Genomic DNA, 17,988 nt, shown 5'->3' on the forward strand with positions numbered 1-17,988 from the left:
GTATAGCATACACCATAACGGTGTATGCTACACTCCCACTGATGATGGGAGTACAGCATACACCATAACGGTGTATGCTACGCTCCCATTTATGATTGCAGCAGAACATACACCGTAATGGTATATGGTACTTTCCACTGATGATGGGAGTATAGCATACACCATAACGGTGTATGCTACACTCCCACTGATGATGGGAGTACAGCATACACCATTACGGTGTATGCTACACTACCATCTCAGTGGGAGTGTAGCATACACCGTTACGGTGTATGCTACACTCCCACTGATGATAGGAGTATAGCATACACCATAACGGTGTATGCTACACTACCATTTATGATTGCAGCAGAACATACACCGTAATGGTATATGGTACTTTTCCACTGATGATGGGAGCATAGCATACACTGTAACTGAGAAGAGGTTTTTAGACTAGGTCAGAAGAGTGCGTATAGGCTGCATGCAAACAGAAAACAAAGTACATAGCTTCCACATGTGAATTTGAAATACATACTGTTCTATTTTGTCTCAGTGATCCGAATATTGTATCTGAGCTGGACCTGCATGGCATTTCAGCTTTTCTTTTGACACAAAAGTTTATTTATCTACACCATGTGCTGATAGGCTAGTGTGATATGTAGTTTGTAGTGTTACATTGATTAAAACCAACCTATCCACTGACCATGAGTTTGACCAATGTACTGAAATCTTAGACTGTTCAATGCAAGATAGTATCAGACAACTGTATTACATTTTACAGTCCCATTTGCACCAGTCTCAGTTACTCAAATTACAATTTGCCTTTGGTTTGCTTTACATGTAAATTTGCAAGGGTTATGCTCACCAGAATTTAACATTCAACCCCATTGGAGACATGTATTGAATATGTAATCCAACAATGCAAAGTATAATGGACAATAATAAATAAAAAACAAATAAATGAATTGTATTCTGTTGTTTTCTAAATGAAGATGAATATCTTGTAAGCATGGCCTGCAGCTACAGAAAGATATTTACTGATAGCTGTAAATGCTTCTCAAGACACTTTATCAGTGTATAGTTGTAAAGTACATGACTTCCTTCATTTTCAATTCTGTCATTATTCTGAAATGTAAATCAACTTCTGAAGTCATACCAGAACCATCAAAGTTGTCATAACAGTTCTCAATAACAATTATAGGCCTTTCCAAGGATTTTCATTGTCAATGTGGATGGAGCCTTTACAAAAGATATTTGACCCTAAAGTTTGTGTGGAATTTGAAAATCAAGGGGAAAAAATTGGTTTCAAGGTGCAAACCTCAGAAGCTGATGTTTTACAGATTTTGAAGTAAATAGTGGGAAGTTATTCAATGCTAGGATTTCAAACACTTTCAAACTCTTTAGCTCAATTTCTTAAAAGTATCAGAAAAGAATGATTCATTTTCAGAACTTACAAATTCAGTTAAGTTGGCCATCTAATTACCAACTTAAATAAGACATTATTGAGTTTTATTGCTAAAATCTGCACAGCATTGTAAGGTCAAATATTGACCTTGGTATAACAAATGATACCACACATGATTCAATGATACACCTTACAGAGCGCTAACATTTTCACCATGTGCTGCCAGGCCAGACTCACTGTCTCCACATTGCCTTTACAGTGTTGCACTCTTATACCCAGACTCTAGGCTTAGTGTCACCAAGCCATGCAGGCTAGCATATGACATGTCCAGTGAGGGTCTCAACTACATGTTCACCATAGCGTAGAGCTGACCTTGCTACAATGTTGAGGCATTGACCCTTGAGACAATTTGTAGTCTGTGGTTGAGGGTAATTAGTGAGTGGCAGAGATTGGAGGCTGTGTTGTAAACAAGGGGTTGTGAGAGTCTAATAGGCTAAGTACTATTAAACATGTAAGTACATGTTTTATCAAATTCATAAGAGTCAGCACTGATTTCCGATTACCACCAGACACTCATTCTGTAAGATTATTCTGGACACTAAATTCATCACCATTTTCACTCTCCTGGAATTAGCAATTCTATTAGAAAGACTCCATGGAGAAAATGTTAAATAAAAGAGGAACCAAAGAGTGAGTGTACAATCCAGTCTATATTTTACTGGCAACCTTTTCATCAGCTTTTCCACCCAACATCATGCAAATGTTGCAAACATGCTAGATGAATTTTCAGATGGATTACAGTATCAAAATCAATAGCAATAACTTAGAATCTTGACCTGTAAACACTCAAAAACCAGATGTGATCTGGAAATGTTCCAATAAATGGAGCAGTTTTCTGTGAACTGGTACTTTTGTTTTCTATGATAATTTGTCGGTCAGTTACAATCGCCATCATTGGAAAAATCAATCAAATTTGGTGCAGCCATTCCAGAGAGAGATACATGCAAAGTTTGCAAGTTTTCAAATATGCAAATTACCCCTAGCATTTGACACAAAACATCAAAATATCTTTCAGTTAACTTGCATTATGTTACGAGCAATAGCAGATTTCAGTGACTTTGATGCAGTCACTATCGATATGTAACTTAAATGACCAGTAAATATATAATTAAATATGCGTCTTGGCAATTAGCAGATATGAAACTGCTACATTTTTTTGTAACAATCAAAATACGTGGCAAGTTTCATCAACTGGTTGTCCATCTAGATAATTTTGTTAGATATGCAAATGAGAAATATTGACATGAAATGCTAAATGACCTAGATAATGTTAGTATGATCAATATCTGTAGCACACTCAACTTACCAGTGTGCAGAGCTTACATAGTGGATAAGCAACTCATCATTGGCAAGGTGTGAGGCAGCAATAAAACATGTTGTCCCATACGTGAAGCCAAAAGTCTCAACTGGCTGTTGAAGGAAGTAAAACTAGGCCAATCTGCCATTGTTGCTTCTAAATTGGGATCACATTACAGGCTCACTTCAACAACCATTTCAGAGGGCATACATTTCTGGGACATACTTGGAGATACAGATCAGCACTTCTGCATTTGTCAGCCCTCTCTGATCACAACGCAGAATGGTTAAACCTGGCATCTTTTCAATGTTTTAACAATACTTGTATTTGGGCTGAGGTCTAAGTACAATGAAGTCAATGACTGAAGATATTTCAAATTTTCTGTCACTTTATTTCATCCATATGTGATACATAAGTTTTGTAAGTTGGTTGTGTAAGAAATACAGATGTAATGTCGTCAAATCAAAACATACTTATCTTTTATGAACACTTACATAAAAAAAATGTTGAAACTTGGCCTGTTTCAGCGTTTTCAATGATTGTGATGTTCCTCATTTGACATGAAACCATACTCCAATTTTCTGAGACTCTCATGATGGCAATCATTTGCATATTCAGTCACATTCTTACATTTCTAGCAGATCAAGAAATGTCCAACAAGACATCATAAGAAAGACATACAAAGACTCCATGCTACATTTCAGGAGTGGACTATATCACAAGATTTTGACCAGTTTATGACACAGACACACTATCATTTGTGCATACTGAACTGGTCAAGACAGAGCGGTATACCCATTGCTAAAATGGTTTATTGCTGTTATATCATGACAGTATACTTTAATTCTGGCTTGAAACGTTTTTCAAGTGATTTTTCTCTGACCAAAAGATTGGTTCAAGTTGGTGAATTTTTAAAAAATAAAATCATTTACATTAGCTTACATTAGCTCTTGTGTCTCTACTATTTCGTACAAACCTATTTAGAATTTGGTAGCCCAGGCCAGGTTTTCCCAGCGATTGACTGCTTTACCTTTGAGTCTGCGCAGTATAGTGAGTTAGATTGTGCCGGATTCACCGACTTGGACTTCTTGCAAAGTACTGGCGGCCAGACGGACTGTGTACACAGTGACGTCAAGCAAATACAAAATGATTGACAGCTCCAGCCATTATCCTGGCCAATAAGGAGAACGCATGAACTTAGTGTTAGTGGCGTCGAATAGGACCCTTTTGCTGGGCCTTTGATTTTCACACGGAACAAGCCGCTTGACAACTTTTTCTTTCCATCCTTGAATAACCGGCGACGATTATCGCATTTTGCAACATGGGCCCCACAAACAACACAAATATTTTCACACGTTTTCGGTGATACAACAAAGGTCGTGCCGACTTTTGTGGGAGTGATCGCACTCGACATTTTGTCAACAACGCCATGTGAGTTTTATGCACATCTCGCTTGGGGTCATATTAGGTAACTCCTCCCAATATGTAAAATTTAGTGATATCACTTTATGAATTATATATAGGTAAATAAAAACGTCATCTCATGAATAATTTATAGCAACGCAAACCCTGCAAGAAAGCAAAGTCTGTGATTCCGGGTGAAACTTTCCTGTATAGTGTTCACCCAACTCATTGCATACACTCCACTCACACGCGCGTTTCACATGAAAGCAAAATACAAATCATTGCGTTCACTCCACTCAAACATTCACAAATCACAGACTTGAACCAAGTCTAGATATGGCCCTGAAATATGTAAAATTACAGTTGATGGATTTTCTACACAGCACACACCCACACACCACTGACTGTGAGAGTCACTGCTGAAGACATTACAAAAAATACCGTCAAGGACACTATGTGCTCACATTCGGTTTGAATTGGTCCATTCGAGAAATATTTAAACCAGGAAAAACAAGAATGACAAAAGCAAATAAGGTCTCCAACTTAGGTACTGGAGGTCATCTTTAGGAACATGCATATCAACTTCTATAGCAATGGGAGAAGCAGATCCTAAATACATAAGCAAATGTCAACAACAAAAAACAGAGAAGGCTTGATAAAAAGAAAAGGGTGGGAGTGGGCAAAAGATGCACAAGGGATCTGGTAAAAAAGTAATGCTACATCATCAATCTTCTAGACCCTACCCCCTCCTGAATATCAAATGTTCCACCCCTTGGTATTACATAAGACCAAATGACAGGAAGTACATTTACAACCTTGGAGATTTTGATTAATGCGATGAGTGTTATCATTCAGCACTTAAGGTAGTTACAGATAGTGAAATGCCTTCCACTGTGGGTGGTGATTACAACATCTGGAATTATCCTGGATCCAAATTTCTCATCAGGTCTTGCATATTTCTACATAGAAAAGTTGCAAAAATTGGTCCAAAATGAAAAAATCACCTCAGCTTTGTTTTCTGGATCAAATTTTCCTACAAATTGATACCAAATATGACAAAATTATGTTCACAGCCTTCAAAATAGTCTAACAACATATCCTGGGTTGGTGTAGGTCATTTAAGGTCACAAACTGAGAAAATTCCCCCCCAAAAATCGAATTTTGTGGTTTCCCGACACTTTTGAGCAGAAAATTTATCTAATAACATCTTTCGGGACTTTATACCAAATTACAAAGCTATCAAACAAGGGACTTTATACCAAATTACAAAGCTATCAAACAAGTAATTTTGAGAACAAGTTTTCTTGACCAAAAATGACAATATTGTCTTAAAAATACAAATTTTTATATTTCAGGACAATTTCCACATATCTAACTGTTGTCATCTCTGTACATCTGTGTACCAAATATGAAAGCTGTCTGTCCAGGGGTTTTAAAAAGGAAATACTGTTTAAGATTTTTTGACCAAAAATGACAAAATTGCTCAAAAATAGTAATTTTCCAAATTTTGTCACAATTTCAACAAATTAGAAGAGTAACACCCTTGCAAAGAGACAATTACCTAAATTTGAGAGCGATTGGGTTGGCGGTTTCAGAGAAGAAGAATTTTTACTGAAAATGAGAAAAATCACCAAAAAATTCAGCAAAAATACAAAATTAAGGATATCTTCACAATATTCATAAAACTGTATAAGGTTCACCTAAGGTACTTGCACACAAATTTTCAAAGCAATCAAAAAAGTGGTTCTTAAGTTATTTATTCTTAACCATTTTCACATTTTGTAAGCTCATTTGCATAATTTTGGCAATGCAGACTTCATTTGAACAAAATCCCATCTATAGCCCAGGATGCATCCACACACCAAATACCAAGCTGAAACATGCAGCGGTTTGTGTGTTTTTGATGTTGACGGACATACTGTACGTACATACATACACACATACATACAGACGCCATCGACTTCAGCCTATACGATAAACTCACATTGGTATAACCAAATGTGAGCTAAAAACCAAAGTTTTTTAAGCTCCATTGCTGAAGAATGAATAGATTTTCCTGAAATTATTGTATATCATTTTACTGATTAATTTTGGTTGACAAATCTTTAATTACCTTATCAATAAACTCCTGTTCAAATTTACTGATCAAATATTTATATAGAAATAGTGGACAACATGCTGATCATTAACGTTTATTTATGGGCAAGGGCGAAAGGAAAGCCAAAAATTAACGGGCGAGGCTTCCTAAGCCCATTAATTTTGGAACTCCTATCGCCCGGGCCCATAAATAAACGTTAATGATCAGCACGGAGTCTGTTATTTCCATTACATTATCAACAAACCTACGAAAGTCGTCAAAATTTATGAAACTTTCCCACGCAAAAGATGATCGGGGCCCTAGAACTTGTCAGTGAGTAGTGTGCACGCTGTAAAAATTTTGGAAATCCGGAAATGTTTTTGAAAAAGTGTCTTAACTTGGCCAACAAGTGCTCCATTTAATCTTATGACTGATTACGATCTCTGTAAAAACCACAATTTACGGTTTAGCAGTTATTCATATTCACGGGCATGTAAACAAACCATTACTGTGTATTTGTGGGCAGTCACGTGGGTCAGCTCAACCAATTAAAATGTGACAGACAGGGCATGGTAATATAATTCATGTTTATGGCCGCTTAGACATGTCCAAACTATGGTATAACACAAACATATCAAATTTATTTTTGCCTCTCAATCAATCAATAAACAACTAATTTTCACAATCAATATTCTGCTATAATATAATTTTAATAATGCCAATTCAAGTTAGTACGGAAGACTACCAATACATCACTGCTAATTATCAAGAGGGTAAGTCATCGTTCATTCCAACACTCTCATATTTGTCAAAGCCAAATAGGTATAACATATGTGATGGCCTTATGAACAACTTTTTCTCTCATTTTAATATTCTATCCACCCTGGCCACCTTGGAATTGAACCAGTAAATTGTGCTTCAGAAAGTGAATACAAATCACTCTACATCTGGTTGTGAAGTAAATGGCAATGAATTCTGTTTCTAAGGTTTCCAGTGAGATTATTGTTCTTTAAACTGCATGTTTATTTTAATAATGACCAATGAAATTCCTCAGCTACAGCAAACCAGTCATCAACAAACTGTCAAGTTGATGACTTTGTTTGTGTGCAGTTATTGGAATACCTGGTCAAATGTTTTCAGCATGATAGTCTTTACGCTTCTTGTGAAACCATGTCTCTTGCAATTTGAAATGCAGAAATGAGTGATCCAAGTTGTATCTTTTCATTGGTGCTGGCAGCAAGACGGTGCCTAAAAGAACACAATTTACAGTGAATGAATTAGTCAGATCCATTCAATCGATAGCAACATCCTGGCAAATGACAAACTTTATCCATATTAGGCTAATCCCTGTACACAAGGGTGATTCAGGTATGTTACCAGCAATCAAAGCCTGGAAGGATTTATAAATAAGTACAATTTACATCATATAATTGTTGGACCAATCACAGCAAGAGTATCTCATAATGGAGCATTGAAAGGTAAACAACTTTACTATTGTGTCTGATTTGATAAAACTATTTTTACCAGTTACTGTACAACAACACCACTTTAAAACTACACTGAGCACACACTACAGGCTGGATCAATCCACTGGTCCAAGGTCTTGCACATCAAACGTTTGCTCAGATGCATGAATTTGCTGATGCGCCAATCTGACTTATAAGTCAATTCTGTATGTAAGGTACATAATGGATACAAGACTGGCAAACATGACTACCACATCACTGGTCTTAAACTGATACTGGTCTAAGAACCAACAACTACTGAAGCCATTAATTTATCCCTGCATATACATGAACGTGAAGAGGTGAATATGTTCACTCCACTCTTGTAAGTTTTTGTGAATAGGAAACAAATGACCAAATTTTAAAGGTCCTTCCGGATATACAATAGAATCATAGAAATCCCAAAGGCATATATTTTTTAAATGGTGTGCCTTGTTCATGGACTGCCAAATACACTGACGTTAAGATTCATAGAAAATACTAATAACACTTACTCAATGTCAGCCATTTTCTCTAAGATTTTACTCCTTACTTTCATTGGTATATCAACTGAAATAGAAAACAACACACATATTTGTATTTCAGGATTCTATTTCAAGATATAGCACAGAATCTTAATAATACTGTTTGACTATATATAAAGCTACAAGAACATGGTACCTACTATGATAAATCATGTATGAGGTTCAACATAAAACAGTAATAGAAATGTTCCTATTACAGTGTCACTTCTGTCAGTGTATCAACACAAACACATGGTGACTTCACAGTAACTCATTGTAAACATGACATGATTGTACAAAGAATTCAAATATCTTGATTTGAAGTCAACTTTGAAAATCATGTGACAGACATAAAAATACTCTGCCAATTTTATTTCAGCAATAATAAGTTATTATAAACAACATCACACGTAAAACTCAGATTTCTACAAATCTGTTCAATTTCAGTTAGCAGTTTGCTAAATTAGAATTGTTCATTTGGATTGGTAGACAGAAACTGGCAAAATGAAATGGACATGAAATTCTCATTTTTCAATAATGGAATTCAGTCAATACTTACGTCTATGTACATATTTGTGTACTTCAGTTAAAATATCATGTAACGCAAGGCCTTTTATTGTCTTCAGTTCAATGATATCTACAGTAACAATGTGTTAAGAAACCAACTTTGTTGGTGTACAGAGATAGCATAGCATAACTCAGGAATGATACACTTTACTCTCTGTCTGAAATAAAGACTTCATAAACCAATCATCATCTTACATCAAAGATTTCTATCAGTAGTTTGTCCATCACTCTAACTTCATACTTCAACTGTTTCTGACAACAAAGTTTTCAGGAAACTTTGTTGATTGCAAATATATACCTTCACTTCTTAGCATGGCTGCTATGACAACCATTAAAGATTGCTATAAATGTTTGTCAGCTACATTTAATAACACATTAAATTATTTGAAGCATTTTGCTACAGGTAGATCTTTTCACTTGCATTGAAATTTGTTCAGAGATGTTAGAATTATCTGATAGTTTCAGACAAATAAATATTTTTGTTAATGTCAGACTGAAATGTGAATTTGAGACGTTGCAGTATGTATGTTGAATTCTAGGCACAGAAGCATAACATGTGCAAACTTAGTAACATATCCAAGAAATTACAATATTTATGCATAAATAATACATCTTGAAGCAGATGACAGCAGGCATAGTTTCAATGGCAGAGGAAATTGCTGGTAGGAAAATGCTTAAAATAATGAGAACTGATAAAACTCTGTCTGCTGAGTGTATATGATAGCTACTTAAGGGCAGTTAATTACATATTTCAGATAAAACATAACAATGGACAAAGGATACTATTGTAGGCAGTACTAAAGTTGTCATTCAGCATCCATCCAACTATGTTTGCAATGTCACTTTTCAGTGGATGTCCAACACATGTATACACATTATCTTCACTGACAACATCATATGCCATGGATGTACTCTATATAGAACGAGAGAGAGATGGTAAAACAGAGTTATTGTGGTGTATGGTCATTAGACAGATAATTTTAGTGGATGTTCCTGTAGCTGTAAGAACAGAATACTAAGATCACAACAAATGATTCTATTATTTTCTTATGTAAATATTCAGCAGCGCTCACATTAACTCCATCACTAGTTATATAGTTTGTAAATAGCAGCAGTAGAACAATTCATCATGATTCATGGAAATATGCAGTATTCATGTGAACATGAGATTTGATAAACAAAACACTTGGAAGTGAAAACCTAAGGAAATCACAAGATATCCTCTATCACAATTACAATGGGTGTGCATAATTCAAGACCAGTATTTCAAGATTCTTTCAAGAAGGACTGACATAAATGAGACTGTAGCAAAGACAGCCATATTTCATCATATCACAACTGTCTTTGGGTAGAGTATAACTATGTTAACTTATGGAAACCATTTCCTAGGAAACAGTTTCCTCCAAATTCATACAGTAATCTACAGTATGTGAACAAGTATGTAACTTTCCAAGACTTCAGATTTTCTGCTTGTCAGATAAGCTCCTACCGTCACACACTAAATGGTATGATAAAGTAGGAGCGATGCAGAATTTAGAAAAAAAAATGGTGGCACAACGTGTTGTCACTACTGTGTATGACTTATGCACAACTCACCTGTAGTATATTAAGGGCTTTCCTCATGTCTCCAGTTGCCAAGGTAACAAGAGCATTCATCCCATCTTCTGTTACATCAACTCTGGGTAATCACAAATCAGGTGATCAGAGTTTCAGCAAAGTTTGGAACAAACATAATAAACACATTCTCTTACTACCATTAGAATACTAATGAAGGATGTTTCTTCAAGAAAACGTAGCCAGTCTTTCCATTTTCAAAATGTAGTCTTAAAATAAGAAGACACTTGCATCCAACATAGTGTGCACATGGACATATAAATGCGAAACAGCATTACTAACACATTAGCCACAGAAGGACAAAATTATGACGCACTTGTTGCTTCTTTACTATCCTTTTTAGAGTTGTAATACACATATATTGATGAACATTGTACTGCCTACAATCAATTATTTAATTCTTTATTTATAATTTATTTGGAAGTTGACCTGGAATGTTAATTTTACTGAAAGAAAATACAATGGAGTTTTTGTTTGACATTTGATGATTTTAACATGACTTACTGTTCTTCCTTGATGACATATTCAAGTCTTGGCACCATCTGTTCTGTTTCCAGAGGACCAAAACGAAACCTTGTGCATCTTGATTGCAGTGCTGGGATTATCTTAGTCAGATAGTTACAGATTAGACAAAATCTTGTATTCTCTGTGAATTTTTCAATAACTGTACAAAGAATATGAAAATATTAGAGCCAGTATGAAATTAGCTTTGTCTAATCCATGGACTGGAAGATCCCCTGTCCAGGGTCAAACCTACAGTGTACCTACTGTCACTGCCTATCTTTCCAGGAGGGAAGAAAGCAAGCATGCAATGGTAGGAGCACCCTCATATGACAGCTCCTCCAGTCCACTTATCCTACACCATAATCTATTTCATCATACAAATATATCTCTATCAAACAACATTATTACTTTTGCAAAATGCTGGCACCAATTTCTGCCAACAAGAATTGGTTTTACTACAAGTTATTCTACAATTACATCAAAAATGATAAATTTTGAAATCTACTTTTTACCAGAAACAGAACTCAATTGCTGTCTTATATTGTTGTCCATATTTATCTGTGAAATAAGAATATTGAAAGCCTGATCCAAGACCCCTGTATTTGTATAACTGACTACTCTCCCTATTGAAATACAGGTCATGTTCAAGTTACATTTGCATTGTCTGTCTCTAAACAAACTGGTTCCAACTGCTTTTACACCCTTGTTGAATGTACAGGAAATTGATACATGTGCAACAAAGGATAAATATTGGTTCTAGAGGATTGTATTATTGAGTGTGTGGGATTGGACATTACCCTAGAAAACAGTCAATCTTGAGGAGGCTGTTTTCATGCGGCTGAAATTACACATAGCACAGATTTGTTCATTTGAAAAGAAAAATAACATTTCCTTGTTTTCTGACAATACTCTATGTGAACTGTGTTATTTTGACATATTCTTAAAAACACGTTATGAAATTTGATGGAAATTTATTCTGTATTCCTGTAGACTCCATGAAATTACTCATCAATCGGTCAAAAATGCTCAGTTGAACATCCCTAATCAACTCATTCTGATAACCATGTACAAAACGTACTGCATCTTGGGTTTAAATGTTTTTACAAGAATAAATGCTTTACATTTCAATAGAATTGAAGCTTAATCCTTATTTTGCTAAGTTCATATGTCACTATCAGGTCAAGTTGGTTAAAACTAGCACAGTATGACATGTCCCATATGTTGTATTTTAACATTTGAAAGACCCTGACTTGACCCACTGAAAATCCAAGTAAGTTTTAGCTCAATACTGTATTTTACTGACTTGTCAGAGGGAGAAGTGATAGGCCTGGCAGGAAGACACTTCAAAAAGACAATAGTACACCTACCTCTTCTGAGGGCATTTTGAGCATCTGTTGTCATGGCATCAGCCTCATCTAAAATGACTATTTTAAAACCTGATTTAAAAATGGTTCTGGTACTTGCAAAGCTGAGGACAGGTCCTCTTACGATACCAATTCCTCTGTCATCTGATGCATTCAACTGAAAATTAATTTTGATAATAATCTATGATACCTTGCAATTATTTATTTTATTATGATACTACCTGCTGGCCTACACATGGTGATAATAAGACAAGCAATTTTTGGATAACGAAGCTGGTAGCTTTTACAACCATACTTCAACATAAAATCAAGTTCAAATTGCTTCAAAAAAAGCAAAATGATGAATTAGATGTTCTGCCGTTGTGCATACAAAGAACAAAGAACATGTATTTTCCTCTTGGTCGGAATGGATAAAGTATTAAAACCAGCAGAACAGAATTGATACTTACTTCTAAAACCATAGAGTTGAATTCTTTTGGTGTGTATAATTGCTTGGCTACAGCTAAAATTGTTGATGTTTTACCCGTACCAGGAGGACCATAAAACAATAGATGAGGCAACCTGTCTTCTTTTATGAACCTGTCGACTGCACAGCAACAAACCAAGTGTAAAGCGCCCTCTAGTGACCGGTGTCACAGTTTCATTTCAAGAGTGTGTACAGTGAGATTCACAGCAATGAAGCAGTTCTATACTGATGCAATCTTTGAATGGTTCACAGGAAACTGAAACAACACTGGCCTTCATTTATTATCAGCATTAATAACAAATAATATTCATTTAATTTCAGTGCAGATACCTTTTCATTTATGAGCTCATATTATACAGGAAGATCCATCACTTGCGGAGTCTCTTCTTCAATGACAGATCTTCCATTCTGATCAGATATATACTACTACATTCACAAATGTTGTACACTTATCTTTTATTAAAAGTATTTAAATGTATACAGCTGAGTAAGCCATTTACTTCTTCCAAGAGGAACTAAGTTTACCTTCAGTGAAGTATGGATTTGAGAAAATTTGAAGCCTACAAATTTTTTTTGAAACTGCATTACAGTGAAAATCTTACTGCCATATTTACTGCACTCTTTTGTAAAGATATGAATGTACAACCATTGGGAAAACTTACTTGTGGATAAGATATCCTTATGGGCTATGAGGTCATCTAATTTGTTTGGTCGATATTTTTCCACCCTGCAAGGAAAAAATTAACACCATTATCAAGGACTGATTGGAACTTGACATTATACATCATTTATAATAGTGACTTCCCCCATAAAATTTGAACTTTGCTGGTATCATACATGAAGATCTACAGGAGGATGGTGGGAGATTTACATGTATACATCAACTTGTTCCCACATGACTTGTGGTTGTATGGTTGTTATCTGTATTACATGCCCTGATGTGATTGCAAATCAGTGCATTGATTTGAATAAGAACATCTGGAGAGTTAGTGGATCTGTGAACGATGTACTGACTGGTTTCCATAGTTACACAGTCTGGTGAAGTCCTTATCCATTTTCGACATAAAAGTAGACACTTAATGCTAGATGTACAATATTTGTGTGTGCACTATTTTGACTTTCGTTAAAACCTGTTTGATGCTGGTCGATAATGGTAAAATTGTTCGAGAATGCCCTGCATGTAACTAAATATCATATAGCATTAATTGTGAAGAGGTATGTAATAAAAATATTATTGCCTGAATACATGGGTTTATATGCCCTTGCAGCAGGAGACAGTTTGCCCTCTTGGCGTTGGGCAAATTGTCATCTGCTCTTGGGCACACAAACCTATGTATTTAGGCAATAATATATAGTATCAGTTTAATAGTTCATGGCTTGTGATATTGTGGTGATGAAGGAAAAATTTGGTATATTTCTGTCTTGGATGATACTATAAACAAGTATTCATTGCTTATAGATTTTCCAATTAATAAACATTACGAACAATGAAGAGTACAAGTGCAACATTTACGAAAAATGAAGCATGATGCTGCATGCATTGAATTTTTACATTTACATTGATTTCAAAACAACCTCCAAAAACTAATCTACCCTGGATTGGTTGATTGTTGTGGTTGGATTTGCAAGTGCATCACGCACAGACACATGATAAGAGTCCAAGAATTCATGCAGTTACATCAACTCCAATAAATGGGTCGGGGATCTTAAAGAAAAAACTGAACTGTATGAAAACAAAATTGAAATTGCGTGTAAGTATCGTGTGTATAACAACAATTAGACAGATCAACTATGTTTCTAGTATCGTGTATATTGTTGTGGTAGCCAGTACAGTACTGGCTAGTACTGCGAGTTGTGGCGATGGCTAGTACGAAATATGAATTTCGCAGACGTTTAGCTGGCTATTAGATAAACGTCGCTTGATGTGGGAGGCTTTGCCCGAGCAAAACGTCACAATTTCTATCGCAGACACACCGAAACCAATACAGTCAAACATGCGTTGGCTTACCATGGTAGACTTCGGTTCACTGGCACTACAGCCATCATGGAAATTTGGCGCCTCTGAAGTACGCATGTCCGCGATATCGATTAGTCGGTCACGTGACCGTAATATTCATTTTCCAAGATGGCTACTAGTATCTTCACTGTTGTGATCTCGAAGTTCCAGTGTATACAATCATGATGGGGAATTTCATACCTGTGTTTCCTTCTTAAATCAAACCAAACTGTATTTGGAACTTGGTAGGAAATAGACAAAGACATGTCAGAGGAAGACATAACCCCTGAGCGGGTTTTAGATCAATGTCGCACAATACAGACCGTTATTGATAGTCGATTGGATTCGCTGGCTGGGCTGCGTACCCAATGTGAGAACACTAGTGTTACCATTAAACGGGAGATCAGAGAAGCAGAGGTAAGGAAAATATAGGCATATGTCCGCAGGATATTCATTCGATTTCAATTTCATGTTTTACAGTGAAATGCCACTTTATTTTCTGTGCGATCGCCGAAGTGTTCATGGCGTTCAAGTTGTAACAAGGTCGACAGTACTGGGTGTCCTCGCGGCAAGATACGACTTGTTTGCCAAGTCACGTACGTTTTCGTTAATTTTTTTTCTGTAAATGTCGATTCCACTTGCATCGCATCATAACATATATACCCATACAGTTCCCTTTAACAGGCTATTGTATTCTGTGTTGATCAAAAGAGTCTTACTGAGCATATCAGGAAATAAGAGACAGGGACATTTATTTGAAAATATGTCTGGAGCTGCGATATTTCCACAGGTGTATGATCGTTGGTATTGTTGATATGGTCTGTTGTCTTCCTCTTTCGTCACTCCGTATCTGGGGTCCGCCCGCCTTTGATGTGTACTCGAAATGTAGCTCAACTAGTTTGTCATGGCGCAATATATTATGCACAGTCTACTTTACAAAACTGGCAATGTCACGTCTTCCAGAATCTGTCTGTCGGGAGACAAGAGAACATTCCCTGACCATGACCATCACAAGTTTATATGCAGTGTAACTGTAGTGACAAACAAAACTATCTAACCAACTTTAATACTAAGTAAAAAAAACTAGCTTGAACATTATACAAAAGTCAACTTTCAAAATGGAAGGTTGTGAGCAAAAATTGCCTAGTTTATTGTATACCATATTAGATGTTATTGAAAAGTTGCATGTTAATTAACGTCATTGAACATGTTTTGTGTGTTCAACAAACATGTACAATTGATTTGTCCTTGATTTGATATGAAAAGGGTGATGTCAATGGTGTCCTTACCTGCACTGTCATATGTAAATGCATTGTCTTGAACAGGTAGATGGTAACAGTGCAGTCATGTACCTTTTATGAGTGCCCTCATCAGGGACAAAGCCTCATTTTACATGACAGACATCCAATCCCCCATTGAACTCTAGACCCATAGGCTGTAGTCTGTATACAACCACAGTCAGCTCTGAGGTTTAGTAATTACAATTTATCATGGAATAGCACACTTGCTTACATTCCAATGTCAATGCAAAACAATTGTATCATCATTTTTCTGTCTTGAGCCAGATGATTTCTCTGAGAACAATTATATTGCACATCTTGTATTGGATATTAGGGGGTATTGCACAGGTAATCATTGCAGAGTTCCTCAGTATTTTTAACAGGGTGTGTCTCTGTGTAGATAGATGTGTATAATTGCGGTCATATTGGTGGACTGCAAAAAGTTACCATGGTTCCTAACTATTTACTGAAGTGCCTCAGTGTTTGCAAAAAGATGACATACTGCATGATTTCACAACTGGTAATCAGAGTGTGATGTAGCATCACAGAAAATCGTTGCCACAGCCAGCACATAATTTGTCATTGAAACATTTAATATGGTAATACTAGGGTGCAGTATTTGTATGGTATCGAACTAAAACACTATGAATTGGCAGTGACAGTTGCCAGTCAATGTTGAATTGTTGTGAGGGTTGCATATGGCCAACAAGAGATATCGAGAAATATAAAAGCTTGAAGCTAGTAAATATAAAAGCTTGAAGAGTGGCACATGGAAAGTTCAGTGATAGTTGTTCCATACACGAAAACAGTTAGCAAAGCATTTCTCTGCAAATTGAGATTGAATTCATGAGTGTAATATTTTTAACCCTTTCCTTTTTCATGCCTGTTCATTGACTAAAAAGAGAACTGTTATAAAGTAGAAACGGTAGTACATGTACCTTTCTTTCATGAAGGCCACAGCATTACAGAGTCCGTGACTGCGCCCCGGACAGCCAATTTGCAATATACCCAGCAATGTTGATGGCCACACAGTGATATCGCTCAGCGTTTAGCTGTAGGCCTTTGCAGGCATGAGTTGCCGACGCACTAAGCGCCCCATGAATCCAGACTATATAAATAAATGTGTCTGGATCAAACCATTTTCTGTACAGGTACGGTCCACAATATGGTCATCAAACCTGTTACATTTGATCCCATATTTTGACGTCTTGTATAGGTAAAGTTGTATGGGACACTGTGATATTTTAAAAATAAAGTTATAATTTTCGTTTATTGTCGTTGCCTAGAGTGAGTGATTAATTAACGCCATTTTCTCTAAGTTTCTGCTCAGTGAGACCCCGAAATTGAAATTTTGAGTGCCCTTTCCGGTTTAACGTAAACACAGTCGTGACGTAAAATTACCCCTTACACAGACATCGCTAAGTTCAGTGCAGTCAAAACTTCCACCGGTCGGTCGTCACTCATTGCGAGGAACTTTCAAATATGTCAAAAATAACCGACATCGACAAACGGTTGAAGATCATTGACTTGTCGATCAAAGGGACAAGTGTTCGAGAGATCGCGCATCAACTATGTATGCCGAAGACAACCGTGCATGACATAGTAACTCACTTTCTTAAGACTGGATTCGTTCATCCTTCGAAGAATCGCGGAGCCCTACGATCAAAGTGCGTACCCGAAGTCGTGAATTTCGTGGAATATTTGAAATTCGGTAAGCCTTCAATGACTGTTTCCGAAATTCGATCTGAACTGCTCAATCAAAATGTCTGCACAGAAGAAAACCTCCCTGCACACAGGACGATTTACGACATCCTCGGCAGAGATTTAAATTATTCCTACAAGAAAATACAGAGTGTTCCGGCTGAACAGTTGACTGACAGAAACATCAGAAAAATAATGCAGTACATCGATGACATTTCGCAACTTGATCCCCTCAGTGTGCATTTTTTTGATGAAGCGGGCGT

The 17,988-nt window shown here is 36.4% G+C and overlaps 2 protein-coding genes across 5 annotated transcripts in view; one reads left to right on the forward strand and one right to left on the reverse strand.

Moving 5' to 3' along the window:
- Positions 1-6,916: 6,916 nt before the first annotated feature.
- On the reverse strand, positions 6,917-16,988 carry LOC139145833 (replication factor C subunit 5-like). 2 transcript variants are annotated; one of them, XM_070717246.1, is made up of 10 exons: positions 16,963-16,988; positions 13,411-13,475; positions 12,732-12,868; positions 12,286-12,439; positions 10,919-11,078; positions 10,397-10,478; positions 9,584-9,713; positions 8,793-8,870; positions 8,225-8,279; positions 6,917-7,473 (listed from the first exon to the last, which is right to left on the reverse strand). In XM_070717246.1, exons 1-10 carry the CDS (start codon positions 16,971-16,973, stop codon positions 7,377-7,379), a joined length of 969 nt encoding a protein of 322 aa, XP_070573347.1. In that variant the 5' UTR covers positions 16,974-16,988; the 3' UTR covers positions 6,917-7,376. The 2 variants fall into 2 exon arrangements, with proteins under 2 accessions (XP_070573347.1, XP_070573346.1); XM_070717245.1 differs by lacking the exon at positions 16,963-16,988 and adding an exon at positions 14,757-14,908.
- Positions 14,864-17,988, forward strand: part of LOC139145831 (kinase suppressor of Ras 2-like) — a 38,588-nt gene continuing 35,463 nt past the window's right edge. For all 3 annotated transcript variants that reach the window (XR_011555031.1, XM_070717241.1, XM_070717243.1), the window contains exon 1: positions 14,864-15,161. Coding sequence is in view for 2 of the 3 variants with exons in the window: in XM_070717241.1 (XP_070573342.1) it covers positions 15,009-15,161 (153 nt within the window). In the remaining variant the exon portion in view is untranslated. The remainder of the gene's footprint in view (positions 15,162-17,988) is intronic.

Source organism: Ptychodera flava, chromosome 12, assembly GCF_041260155.1.
Source record: "Ptychodera flava strain L36383 chromosome 12, AS_Pfla_20210202, whole genome shotgun sequence".
Lineage (NCBI taxonomy): Eukaryota > Metazoa > Hemichordata > Enteropneusta > Ptychoderidae > Ptychodera > Ptychodera flava.